The sequence below is a fragment of the Lepus europaeus genome, chromosome 1, assembly GCF_033115175.1.
Source record: "Lepus europaeus isolate LE1 chromosome 1, mLepTim1.pri, whole genome shotgun sequence".
In the NCBI taxonomy this organism is placed as follows: Eukaryota; Metazoa; Chordata; class Mammalia; order Lagomorpha; family Leporidae; genus Lepus; species Lepus europaeus.
Genome location: NC_084827.1, coordinates 47,762,483 through 47,776,304, shown reverse-complemented (window position 1 = coordinate 47,776,304; position 13,822 = coordinate 47,762,483). Strand labels below are relative to the sequence as shown.

The 13,822-nt window shown below is 40.7% G+C and overlaps 1 protein-coding gene across 2 annotated transcripts in view; it reads left to right on the top strand.

The window, feature by feature from the left end:
• Positions 1-13,822, top strand: part of COG5 (component of oligomeric golgi complex 5) — a 375,810-nt gene that overhangs the window by 329,771 nt on the left and 32,217 nt on the right. For both annotated transcript variants that reach the window (XM_062174782.1, XM_062216926.1), the window contains exon 17: positions 10,762-10,865. In XM_062174782.1, the coding sequence (XP_062030766.1) occupies positions 10,762-10,865 (104 nt within the window). The remainder of the gene's footprint in view (positions 1-10,761; positions 10,866-13,822) is intronic.

Genomic DNA, 13,822 nt, shown 5'->3' with positions numbered 1-13,822 from the left:
GAGCAGCCGGGAATTGAACTGATGCCCTTATGGGATGCCACTGCTGCAAGCTGTGGCCTTACCTGCTATGCCACAGCGCTGGCCCCAAAAACACTTAAATTTAGAGAAGAAATGAACAGAGAGAAAAAGAAGACTAGGAGAGTATGATATCACAAATCCTAAAGGATAAGCAACTTCTGAGATTGAATGCTATGAAGAGGTTGCTTGGTTGGGGATTTAACAGGCACCAAAATGTGAGGACACTAAATTCATGGGTAACAGATTTGATTGATGGAGATAAGAGAAGGAGGCAGTCTGTTTTCTCCTAATATAGTAAAAGATGTTTTCTCTGTACCCTGTTCTTTTCCAATAAGTACTCATCTCATTTTGATTAAATATTGTGAAAGCTGCCATAGTAAAATATTTTTTTCAGTAAGAGTTGTCAAATGTATTAGATAATAGTAATAACATAAATTTGGACCCATTTGACAAACTTAAGGTCTTAACATTCTTGGTTCCAGGCAGAGAATAGAGTAGTGTCTTTTCTTTAATGCCATAGTTTTTCCCTTATCTTGCTACCGTAGCTGTTAAGCATTCTTTATTCCCTACCCACAGTAAGAAATACATTTTTGGGGGGGCCTGGCATCCCATATGGGCACCAGTTCAAGTCCCAGCTGCTCCAGTTCTGATCCAACTCCCTGATAATGAGCCAGGGAAAAGCAGTGGAAGATGGCCCAAGTACTTGGGCCCTGCACTCACATGGGAAATCTGGAAGAAGCTCCAGTCTCCTGGCTTCAGTCTGACCCAGTCTTGGCCGTTGCAGCCATTTGGGTAGTGAACCAGTGGGTGGAAGATTCTCTGTCTCTGTCTTTCCCTCTCTGTAACTTCTGCCTTTTAAATAAATAAAATACATCTTTAAAAAAAATAGACATTTTACTCCGTGACCCCCACACATAATATGTAGGCATTTTTAAATACATACATAGATAACTTCCAATATTTAGAATATATAAATGCATATACATTTCTATAATTAACAGAAAAATTTCACCAATTTCTGTGTGATTGCATTCTGATATTTGCTCTGCTAATCTTTTACTTTTTAAAACATTCTGATAGTGACCCACTATTATGAGGTTTTTTTTTTTTTAAGATTTATTTATTTATTTGAAAGGCAGAATTACACTGAGAGAGGATAGGCAGGCAGAGAGAGAGAAGTCTTCCATCTGCTGGTTCACTCCCCAGTTGACCACAACAGCCAGAGCTGAGCTGATCTGAAGCCAGGAGCCAGGAGCTTCTTCCGGGTCTCACATGGGTGCAGAGACCCAAGGACTTGGGCCATCTTCTGCTGCTTTCCCAGGCCATAACAGAGAGCTGAATCGGAAGGGGAGCAGCCAGGACTCGAACCAGCACCCATATAGGATGCTGGCACTGCAGGCAGTGGCTTTACCTGCTACGCTACAATGCCAGCCCCTACTATGAGTTTTTAACCTGTGATGGGTCACAGCTATTAGTTTGAGAAAGTACTTTGTGTAAGTTAAAACAGAGTGCTTTCACTTTGCCTGATGATGAAGATAACCTGGAAAAGTTAATAATAGACAACAGGCGTTTTACACAGCAGCTGAGGACCTCTTGGGATGCCCATATTCCTTATTGGAGTGCCTGGTTCAAGTCCTGGCTTCTGCTCCCAACTCCAGCTTCCTGCTGATGCATTTAGGGAGGTGGCAGATGATGGCTCAAGTATTTGGGTCACCTTGAGTTATAGATAGAATAGGGATAGAATGTTATGGTGTATACGTGACTGCAGCCCAAGAGGCCAAAATCTGTATACTTTTATTATTTGATAGAGAATAAATTAAACATTCTTTTTTACTAACTAAAAATACAGATATAAACATACTAATCTTCTGTGTCTTGTTGAGATTTTATACAAGATCAGATGTTATTGTAGGCTCAAGGTTCATCACCACCTATTTCAAGTATTAATGTAAGGGAACTTCAAAAACTAAGTGGAAGAAGGAATTAACATCTTTACTTTGGTGCAGAAATCTTGAGGGGCAGGTGTTGTGATGTAGTAAGTTAAGCCACTACTTGGGACATCTACATTCCACATCAGAGTGCTGGTTTGAGTCTTGGGTCCTCCGCTTCAGATCCAGCTTTCTACTAATGTGTCTTAGAGGCAGCAGACCCTGGCTCAAGTACTTGGGTTACTTGTGTGGAATACCAACATGGAGTACCTGGCTCCTGGCTCTGGCCTGGCCCAATCCCAACCATTGCAGCCATTTGGGGAACAAACCAGTGCATAGAAGATCTCTGTATCTCCCTCTTTTTCTGTTTCTCTGCCTTTCAAATAAATCTTTAAAAACTTTTTAAACTCATGTATATTTTTTCATATGCATTTTCCATAAGCTTTCTTAAGTACCTTCATTGAATGCCATGAATAGCATAATTAATATGAGTATACATTTAGAGTCATTTCATTATAACCACCATGATTGTGAGTAGCATTTAAACACTTTGGCCCAATAATTCTGGTCCATTTTTTACTGAAATTGTCCTGTTCAGATAGTGATTGTATTGCTAAATTTGTCTGTGGCAAAGTTTCATTTTTCCCTTATGTAGGTTTGATGTTCTATATAAGAGAATATTCCAGATTGCTGAGGCTACAATATTTTTATAATTTTGGCTATTTTGGGTACATCTTTTTAAAGTGTGTAACACATTTGCTATTTGTAAAGAGCATATGAAATAGGATCCCATTGCCTTTCTCAGTTTCCTTGATGGTGGTTTTTCTCTTCCCATCCTTGAAATGAAGCCCTTCCCTAAGATGCTTTCTCTTCCTGCCTCCTGTTTCTCTAATGGGTGACCTCGTCCAGCCATGAGGTGCTCCATGTGAATCATCATCTGTTAGAGACAGTGTTTCTTCCTCTGTCTTACTTTCTGACCTTTGTGTCCATTTTTCCATGCCTTGTTTAACTGCCAGGATCTCTGATACAATGTTGAGTAGAACTGGACAGAGTAGATCTCACTAACTTACTGCTGCCCCCGGGGAAAGAATTAAGTACTTTACTGTTTTAAGTATGCGATTGGCTATAGGTTAATCCATATAGTCCTGTTAGCTGTCAGTTTTTCATTGATGTTCTGTATCAGGTTAAATAAATCCCTTTCCTTTCATAGTTTGCTGAGGCTTTTCTGTTATAAATGCTGTTGAGTTTCATCAAATAGCTTTTTCTTCATGTATTTAAGTAATCATGGTTTTACTCCTTTATTCTTTTAATAAAAAGTACGTTACAGTCATTTTCAAATGTCAGACTGACCTTAGTCATAATGAATTACCCTGTTACAGGGTAATTCCTTGATTTGATTTACTTATTTTTATTAAAAATACTTGTATCCATGTTCATAAGGAATATTACTGTTGTTCATTGTTAAATTTTCTTTTTTTAATTTTAGTGGCAGCAAGCAAGTGAGCTCCCATTTGCTGGTTCTCTCCCTAATTAGCCATAACAGCTGGGGCTGGGTAGAGGCTGAAGACAGTCCAGGTCTCCCACAGGTCTCCAGATGGTTAGCCAGGAACTAATCAGTGATGGTTTAGCCATCACTGCTCCCTCTCAGCGTGCACATTAGTAGGAAGCTGGACTCAGGAGGCAGAGGCAGATATTGAACCCAGGCATTTCAGTTTAGGACAGGAACATCTTTTTTCTTATGATTGTTTTAATTAATTAATTTATTTAAAGATCCATTTTATTTATTTGAAAGACACAGTTACATAGAGAGGTAGAGCCATAGTGAGAGAGAGGTCTTCCATCCTCTGGTTCACTCCCCAAATGGCTGCAACAGCCAGAGCTGAGCTGATCCGAAGCCAGGAGCTTCCTCCAGGTCTCCCATTCTGGTGCAGGGGCTCAAGGGCTTGGGCCATCTTCCACTGCTTTCTCAGGCCATAGCAGAGAGCCGGATCGGAAGTGGAGCAGCCGGGACTCGAACCAGTGCTTATATGAGATGGCAGCGCTGCAAGGCAGGACTTTAACCCACTGCACCACAGTACTTGGCCCAATTTTTATTTATTTATTTGAAAGTTAGAGTTACAGAGAAAGAGGGGAGACAGAGAGAGATCTTCCATCTGTTGGGTCATGCCCTGCACCAACTCCCACCCCTCCATGGGTGTGATGGAGCCAGGAGTTTCTTTTTTTTCTTTTTTTTTTTTTATGACAGGCAGAGTGGACAATGAGAGAGAGAGACAGAGAGAAAGGTCTTCCTTTTTGCCGTTGGTTCACCCTCCAATGGCCGCTGTGGCCGGCGCATCGCACTGATCCGAAGCAGGGAGCCAGGTGCTTCTCCTGGTCTCCCATGCTGGTGCAGGGCCCAAGCACTTGGGCCATCCTCCACTGCCCTCCCGGCCATAGCAGAGAGCTGGCCTGGAAGAGGGGCAACTGGGACAGATTCCGGCACTCCGACTGGGACTAGAACCCAGTGTCTAGCACCACAGGCGGAGGATTAGCCTATTGAGCCACGGCACCTACCGAGCCATGAATTTCATCCGGTCTCCCGCACAGGTGCAGGGGCCCAAGCACTGGGGCCATCTTCCAATGCTTTTCCCAAATCATTAACAGAGACCCAGATAGGAAGTGGAGCAGCCTGAACTCGAACTGGTACCCGTATTAGATGCTGGTGTTACAGGCAGCTACACCACGATGCTGGCCCCTATTGATCTTTTCAAATAACCAACTTTTGACTTCAGGAATCTTCTCTATTAGTCTTTATTTCATTGATTGTTTTTTCCTTTCTCTCTTTTATTTCCTTCTCTCTACTTTGATTTTTTTTTCATTTTTTGAGATCTCTTGAAACCTAACAACCATTGATTTTTAGACCTTCCCCCCTAAAATAGACATTTGAAACTGTAAATTTCCCTCTCATCACTGCAATTTTGATATATTGTACTTTTATCTTCATTCAGGTTGAAATGTTTTCTAATTTCTCTTGTGGGTTTTTTTTTTTTTGAGTTATGGATTATTGAGAAATGTGCTTTAAAATTTCTAGTGTTTTTGGTTTTCTTGTATATCTTATTGTTACTGACTTCTAATTTAATTCTGTTGTCAGAATCGTACTTTGTACAATCACTTTTCTTTCAAGCTTAAATCTTATTTGGTGGTATGGATTTTTTTTTTTAATTTTTTTTTTTTTTTTAAATTTTTGACAGGCAGAGTGGACAGTAGAGAGAGATAGAGAGAAAGGTCTTCCTTTTTGCCGTTGGTTCACCCTCCAATGGCCGCCCCGGTAGGCGCGCTGCAGCCGGCGCACCGCGCTGTTCCGATGGCAGGAGCCAGGTGCTTCTCCTGGTCTCCCATGGGGTGCAGGGCCCAAGCACTTGGGCCATCCTCCACTGCACTCCCTGGCCACAGCAGAGAGCTGGCCTGGAAGAGGGGCAACCGGGACAGGATCGGTGCCCTGACCGGTACTAGAACCCCGTGTGCCGGCGCCACAAGGCGGAGGATTAGCCTGTTAAGCCACGGCACCGACGGTGGTATGGATTTTGTATGGATTTATGTTTGTATGTATTCAGGTCTTATTTTATGACATGACATATGGTCTGTCTTGGTGAATGTATGTGCTTGAAAGTAATATGTAGTCTTCAACTGTTGAGTACAGTGTTAGGGATAACAATTAAGGTATGTCTGTACAGGTATTTTATGTAGTTATTCCATCATTTGCTGAAACAGAGGGGTTAAAAGATTATTATTATTATGTGTGTGGCCCTGTTCATTTCTTAACTCCTCAGTTTTGAAGCTGTGTTACTAGCTCTGTTGAAGCTCTTTTACATATATGTTTATCTTGTTATGCCTTCTTGATGAGCTGACCTTTTCATTGGCAGTTACTGTCTTACTCTGTTTTACCTAGCATTGACTTAGTTATTATACTTTGTGTGCTTAATGATTAAATGGTGTGTCTTCTATCCACTTATTTTTAAAGTGTATCTCTTGTAGACACTATATAATTGGATCTTGCTTTTTTGTCTATTCTAATCATCTCTGCCTTTTAATTGGGATGTTTAGCCTATTAACATAACAGATATTAACAGGGTGTCGTTTAAGTGCACAGTTTTATTATTTGTCTTTTGTTGCTCTCCCCTTTTTTCCCTCTTTTACTTCTTCACCTTATTTGGATGATTTGAATTTCTTTAAGAATCTGTTTTCACTTATTTCTCAAATTTTCATTTGTATCTCTTTACTTGATTTCCTTTTTCTTAGTGGAACCTCTTGTGGGTTACCAGATACATCCTTAATTTTTTTTAAGATTGATTTATTTATTTCAGAGGAGAGAGAGAAAGATTGTTCATCTTCTGGTTTACTCCCCAAATGGCTACAGAGGCTGGGGCTGGTCCAGGCCTAAAACAGGAGCCCAGAATTCCATCTGGGTCTCTCATATAGGTAGCAGGGGCCCAAGGACTTAGGCCATCTTCTACTGCTTTCCTAGGCACCTTAGCAGGGAACTTAGATTGGAAACAGAGCAACCAGGACTCAAACTGGCATTCTGATAGGGGATGCCAGCATCACAAGCAGTGGGCTAGCCTGCTACACCACAACACCAAGCCCCTATCCTTAACTTTTTACAGCCTTCTTAGAGATAATACTGGACCGTGTCATGTAAAATATAGAAATCTTGTAGAAGTATGATTTGCATTATAAACCCCACAAGACAGTAATTTTTGCTTTTAGTAATAATATTTTTATTTTAAAATTTATCTTAGTTTTTTAAATTTAACAGATTCAATGTAGTTCATAGGTACAATTCTAAAAAATAATAATGTATATTTTTAAAATTTCCTTGTAGTAGCATTTCCTTCAACTGGCTACTATCATTTCTTATTGTGTGACTCTAATGGCAATGAACTACCTTAATTTTCTTTTGCCAAAAATATTTTTATTTTACCTTCAGTTTTTTCCTTTTTCTAAATTTTATTTAAGTTATACAAGTTTCATGTATTTCATATATATAAATTTAGGACCATAGTGATACTTGCCACCCTACCCTCCCTCCTGCACATGCTCCAACACTTCTTCCTCCTCACTCTTCCCTTCCATTTTTACAAAGATCTATTTTCAGTTTACTTAATGATTGTAAAGTTAACCCTACACTGAGTAAAAGAGTTCAAAAAATAGAATGAAGAAGAAAACACTGTTCCTCAGTAGAAGAGACAAGGGCCACCCACATGGGAGATGCAGAGAAGGCTCCTGACTACTGGCTTTTGACCAGCCCAGCTCTCACCATTGCAGCCATTTGGGGAGTGAGCCAGTGGATAGAAGATTCTCTCCCTGTCTCCTTGTCTCCCTGTCTCTCCCTGTCTTTCTCCCTCTCTCCCTCTCTCCCTTTCTCCCTTTCTCCCTCTCTCCTCTCTCTCTCTAACTCTGCCTTTCAAATAAGAAATTCTTTTTTTCATCTTTTTAAAGATTTATTTATTTGAGGTATGCTGACCATCTTAAATCTGTAAATTCATGCTTTTTATTATTTTGGAGAAGTTTGGGGTTTTTGTTTCCCCCTCCTCATAGTTTTCTACCCCATTCTCTCTCTCTCTGCTTATGGAACTCTAGTTACCACCATATTAGATCATTTGTTGTTTCATAAGTTCAGTTATGTTTCCAATCCTTTTTTTTTTTTTAATCTTATTTGGATGGATTTTTACTGGTTCTCTATTCAGCTTTATTGACTCTTTCCTTTGTGATCAATCTCAATTCTTGTACTAAACCTACCCAGTTGATTATCAAATTACAGATAGTGTAATTTTTTGTTTTAAGTTGCCTTTTGGTTCTTTTTCCCAATTTTACCCGCTCCTGATATTTCCTATTATTTATTTATTACGAGCACATTTTCTCTTTATCATACTGATATTCTTGCCTAATAGTTCTGTAGTCTGAGTAGTCTCAGGCTTGGCATCTGTTGATTATCTTCTCCCCCAGAATTGATGAAATTTCCTAGCTTTTTGTATATGTAAGAATTTTGAATATATCCTGAGCACTGTGAACATTTTGTTATGTTGACTCAGTATTTTTTCCTATTTCTTCTAAGAGGGTTGAGGATTTTGCTCTAGCAGACAATTATCTTGATTAGACTCAAATTGTGCACTGTCAGACCTGCAGCTGGCCAGGCATCTGATCTCAGTTCACTTCTGTAACTGAGTTGGTTGCAGGCCACACTTAGTTTGCTCTGCACATGCGTGGTTGATGAGTCAGCTAAAGACTAGTGCTGAGTGTACAACATAGAATTAGGCATGCTTTTTCTCTTACTCTCCCCTTTCCAAGGCTCACCTTTCACTCTATAACAATCCTGGTTGACTCAAGGCTCCCGTCTATTCCTTTGGCCTGAAAGGTGATGGGCTGTGTTGGTGGTAGTACTCTCTTTCCGTGTTTCTCAGAATTGCCCTTCCATGACTGTAGTCATCCTCAAGGCAAAGCCACAAAAAGCGCAAACCATGCCCTTCTGGTTGCTTACTCTAGGTTTCCTCACCTCTCTAAAACTGTGCGCTTTTTTTTTCTTTTTTTTTTTTTTTTTTTTTTTTCTGTCTTCAGAGCCCTCCAGAATGTTTGGTTTGGTTTGGTTTCAATGGGTTTTTTTCCTATACTTATTTGTAGAAAGATCTGTAGTTAGACGCTCCTCATTGCAGAAGTAGAAAGCCTGTTTCTTCTTGTCCTCATATGTCCACCATACTCTAGAGTCTCCTCCTCTGTCCAGTGGCATAGTCTCATTGAAAGCTGCCCAGAGTCACATGGACCTGGAAAACCCTAGTTCTTCTGCTTGCTGAGTCGTGGCTTGAGACAGTCACTTTACCTTGACTTCAGTTTTCCCATCTTATTGTAGATTCCCTATCTCTAAGTTAAATATTTTAATGACTCTTTGAGAAGGAATAACTTGGTTCTAAGTGAAATGTTTACCTGTGAAGCACAGGTTGGAATTCCTGTCACGTAAAATGTGCTCCATAAGTGTTTTTCCCTCTGACCCTTCAGTGGCTCCTCTTTTTCAGCATGACCATAAAATGGCTTTTGGGCTTAGACAACACAGTGTTCTCTGGGATCTTGTTGACTCTTTTGGCTTCCCCTCCGCTACCAACTTTTGTCAAAATGTCTCAGGACTGCAAATTTAAATACCTCAATGCACTTCAAACTCATGTCCCAAAATGAACTCCTCCCCTTTTTCTCTTCGCATCGCCAAATCAACTGCTGCTACTTCTGTATCTAGATGATCACTGCTAACTCATATCATTAAATAATAACACTAAGTCATTAAAGAAAAAAAAATGTCCCCTTGAATCTTTTTACTCTGTATGTCATAGATCTAATTACAAAGTGTTGCTATGTCCTCATCTCTATGGCTACTGCCTCTGATTTGGTTCAGGCACTCATTTTGTGTCTCTACTACTACTGTGGCCCATACTTGTCCCCCTGTCTGTAGTCAAATTTATCCAACCTACTGTCCAAAAGGATTTTTGCCAAATTCAAATCATTACCACATTTTTTTTTCGTTGCTTAAAATTCATCGTTGTGTTCCTAGTCCCTTCAGAATAAATTCCCAACTCCTTAGCAGCCTACACAGAGTATGTCTCCTGCGGCTTCTCTGACACACGGGCAGGCATCTGCAGTGCTCCAAGTGCATCAGCTTTCCCGGGCTCCCAGGCCTTTTCGTGGATGACCTGTCTTTCTTCACCTTTTCTTACCTATTTGTTCTTTGAAATTCAGCTCAAGCCATACCATCTGTTTTTCATATCCTGCCGGTGTACATTGGAGGTCCCTCCCATGACTCCACAATACTCTCTTAGGATATTTATTGCTGTGACTTTTTATCTGTTGCATTGACCCGTGGACTCTCTGAGGACATACTGTATGTGTAAGCATACACACACACACACACACTCTCTCAATCAAGCCTGTACACAATGTGTTTATTTTCACCAGAGGCCAAGGGCTACAGAAAATATTTGGGAATATAATTAAGAAGGGTCCTATTTAGCCTTTTCTCAAGGACTAGACTCTTACATAAGGTAAGCAGTGACCATAAGGTCCCTGTAGAACTGTTTTGCAGCCTGGACAACATGGGCATTTGAGATTTGATGATTCTTTGTTGTGGGGGCATTCCATGCATAGGCGTATGTGTAGCGGCAGCCTTGTTTTCCCCCACTAGATGCGAGCAGCACACTCCTGCTTTCTCCCCAGCTGTGATGGTCAGTAGTGTTTCCAAGCACTGCCAGATGTTAGCTGGGGAGCACAGTTGCCTACAGCTGAGAGTCACTGCTGTGGTCTCTCCACAAGAATTTGACCCATGAAATATCTATTCTGCCCTATAGGGCTCACCAGCACATCCTTCATATTCCCTCTGGTTAGGAGCTTAAGATATTATTCCAATTTTTAAAGAATTTCTTTTATTCTTGCCTCATTCTCTTGAGAAACTTTGAAGTAAAAAAAAAAAAAGTGTTCATTTGACTTTTACTTCACAAGTGGGCATACTCCTCTCTTTTCACACATCTTGGCTTCTCTGTGAGCTCATTTAACCACTAAATCTTTGGGGGAAAAAATGAGTGGGGGAGTTGAAATTTTTCAGTGCCATTTTGAAATATTTTGAGCTTTAGAAATCATTGCTGACAGCAGCTAGGAAAGGGAGCCCACTTCTGTGGAGTTGAACTACGAGTAGTCTGCATTTGACGGAATACAAAAACTGCTAGTCACCAGTTTCTCACGTCTCAGCTTTCTTTGTGCTTTTCAATAACTGTGCCTCTCCTTCGTGCTTTCTTCTTTTTAGACGATCCACACTCTGATGGGAAATGCTGTGCAGCCCTTACTGACCTCCGTGGGGGATGCCATCGAGGCTATCATCATCACCATGCATCAGGAAGATTTCTCTGGGTAATAATTTCTCATCAAAATCACACTAACCTCAGTTGCCTTTGGCTTTCTTTCCTACCTCCACCACGACTTCATCGGGCATCTTACCCCCTAGAATGTTGCTACCCTTGTGATGGTGTGGGCTTCTAACCTCCTGCCTTCCCCTTGATGAGCCCCAGTAAGATAAAAATGGCTCCATTGCTACGTCCATCATTTCTCTCCTTTGGCTGAGGTGTGGGATGGGTGTGTGGGTCTGTGCCCACCAGTTCACAGCTTGTGGGAGTGGTGGTACCTTCCACTTCCATTCTCACTACTTTCCCTTACTTCTCACAAACACCCTCTCTGTCATCCTCCTGGCTACTCCCAGCAGAGGCATTGCTATCCTTGTGTAAAAGGCACTGGCTTTGCCACTCTGCTTATCTGCATCTTCCTCTGGCTTTGGGGGCAAGCTGCCAGCCTCCTCTAGGATTGCTGTGTCCTTCCTCAGAACTTCTATGGCCATGATACCTGCTCACATCACACCTAGCACAAACACTGTGTGCTTTGCTCCTGCACATTTTCTGTATCTTGAGCATAATAATCATCAGCGTTTGCAGCCCAGTTTGCTGAAATCTTTTAAAAGCAGAGCAAAATAGTTTTGGTTTAGTATATAAGAAAAACCATCCATGGAGAATTTGGAATAGTTATCTACACATATATCTATTGGAATGCTTTCTTAAAAGTCTTGAAATTGTTCTAGAGCTAAACATTCAAACATTATCATGTTGGCATGGATTTTATATTCCTAGGACCATAGGTCCTTATTATTTTTGTACCATCTTGTTTCTTTATATTCATGTTGTTTAAAGGATATCTACTTTCTTTAGTTTCCAACCACTGGTTTACTATTTCTAGAAAAAAAATAGTGACTATTTCACTGCCCTTGAATTATTCAAATCATTTGCCATTTCACTTACATAGTATTTTGAAGTGTAAAAAGAGCAGTCTCTATTTTCAATAATGGCATAAAGCACAGAAGGACAAAATGAATTAAAAAAAAAAACACGCTATTTGGAACTCAATAGGAGATAAAACTGCTGATTACAAACGTTTGGGAGGAAATGGATTCTGTTCAAAAGTGATGTGAAATGTCCCAATTAGACCAATCATGAATGCCTCTGAAAAGGGAGCCAAAATGAGGTAATTTTTGAAGGCTCACTCTGAGTGGTAAGAAACATCAGTGATTTAATGGGTGACCTACAGCCAGTGCCCTACAGATGAAATATTAGACTGTAATGGCTGCAAATTGCTTTCCCAATTGGCTATGTTTTTACAAGTTTGCTTAATACTAGTAAGACAGACTGGTTTTTAAGTGATAGTTTGTCATGAATGGAAAGTATTATTGTTTTTGTTTTTGTTTTTGTTTTTGTTTTTGTTTTTTTGACAGGCAGAGTGGACAGTGAGAGACAGAGACAGAGAGAAAGGTCTTCCTTTTGCCGTTGGTTCACCCTCCAATGGCCGCCGCGGTAGCGCGCTGCGGCCGGCGCACCGCGGTGATCCGATGGCAGGAGCCAGGTGTTTATCCTGGTCTCCCATGCGGGTGCAGGGCTCAAGGGCCTGGGCCATCCTCCACTGCACTCCCGGGCCACAGCAGAGAGCTGGCCTGGAAGAGGGGCAACCGGGACAGGATCGGTGCCCCGACCGGGACTAGAACCCGGTGTGCCGGCGCCGCTAGGCGGAGGATTAGCCTAGTGAGCCGCGGCGCCGGCCGGAAAGTATTATTGTAAGGTGTGTAACATTGTCCTTAATTTTTGTACCCATATGGCTTTTGGTGTTTGCATTTCAGCTTAGTACTCATATATACAATAGACAGAGGAGGTTCACAGAAAGTCCTTCTCCCCCTGTAGCAGTATAGGAACGTGGAGCATTTTTGCTTTTATTTAAAGGATTGTTCCCATGGTAATAATCTTCCTACTTTCTAGAACTGTGTCATTAGTAATTTTTTCATGCCATTTCATGGATATTGATATATAGATATAGTTATATAGCTTATATCAACTATAAGGTGAAGTTAGATTAAACAGTTCAAGAAATAGGAGTCACCTGTATATTAAGGCCGGCCCCCATTGGTATCAGTTGGGAAAAAATTGTGAATACCTGTCTCTTTAAGCCCTACATACCTATTCTAGAGAAAAGGAATCAGATTTACCTTCTAGGTCAGTGTGGTGATGGAATCCCTGCTATTTAGAAAGTAATCTTCAACACAGTTCCTGGTAGTTGAAATTTGTTTAATAGAACTAGTATGTTTCTTTCCAAGTTAACATTTAAAATGTAAATGTCTGACTGACCTAATTCATCTATTAAAATCCTTTCACTTAGTGTAGAATGACTCGTGTCTCATTACAGTTTGGAGTGGAGGAGGAGAGGCAGGAGGAGGCAGGCCTAGATCCTTGAAGTGGTAGGTGAGCACTTCTGAGAAGGGGAGAGTACGTTCACACAAGACTGGTGATGGAAAGGTGAACAGGTACCAATTCCCAGTTGTGCAAAAGTTTAATCCTCCTACCTTCAACATCTGCATGCAGGCTGTCACTATAAAGACCCTTAAATTTCTGCATAGCTCACTACTGCACTTTGTCAGTTGAGAATCTCTTAATAATGGCTTTGGTATGACTAGGGAAACTGAGCTTTAGCAATACCCAAGCAAGTTTTTAGTCTAGTAAATTTAAATTAGTCTTTTAATTTACAATAAAAATTGATATATGTATTTCAAAATTTTATCTTTTATTATTTTACTTATTTTGTCAAATGCCTGTCAAACTTGTTTTAGTATCTTATTTTCTAGTGCTTAAGGAATCATTTTACCTGGCTAGAATTAATATTTTTTTAAAGATTTATTTATTTACTTACAAGAGTGACAGAAAGAGACAGAGACATCTTCGATCCACTGGTTCACTTGCCAAATGATTCCAATGCCCCAGGACTGGGCCTGGCCAAAGTCG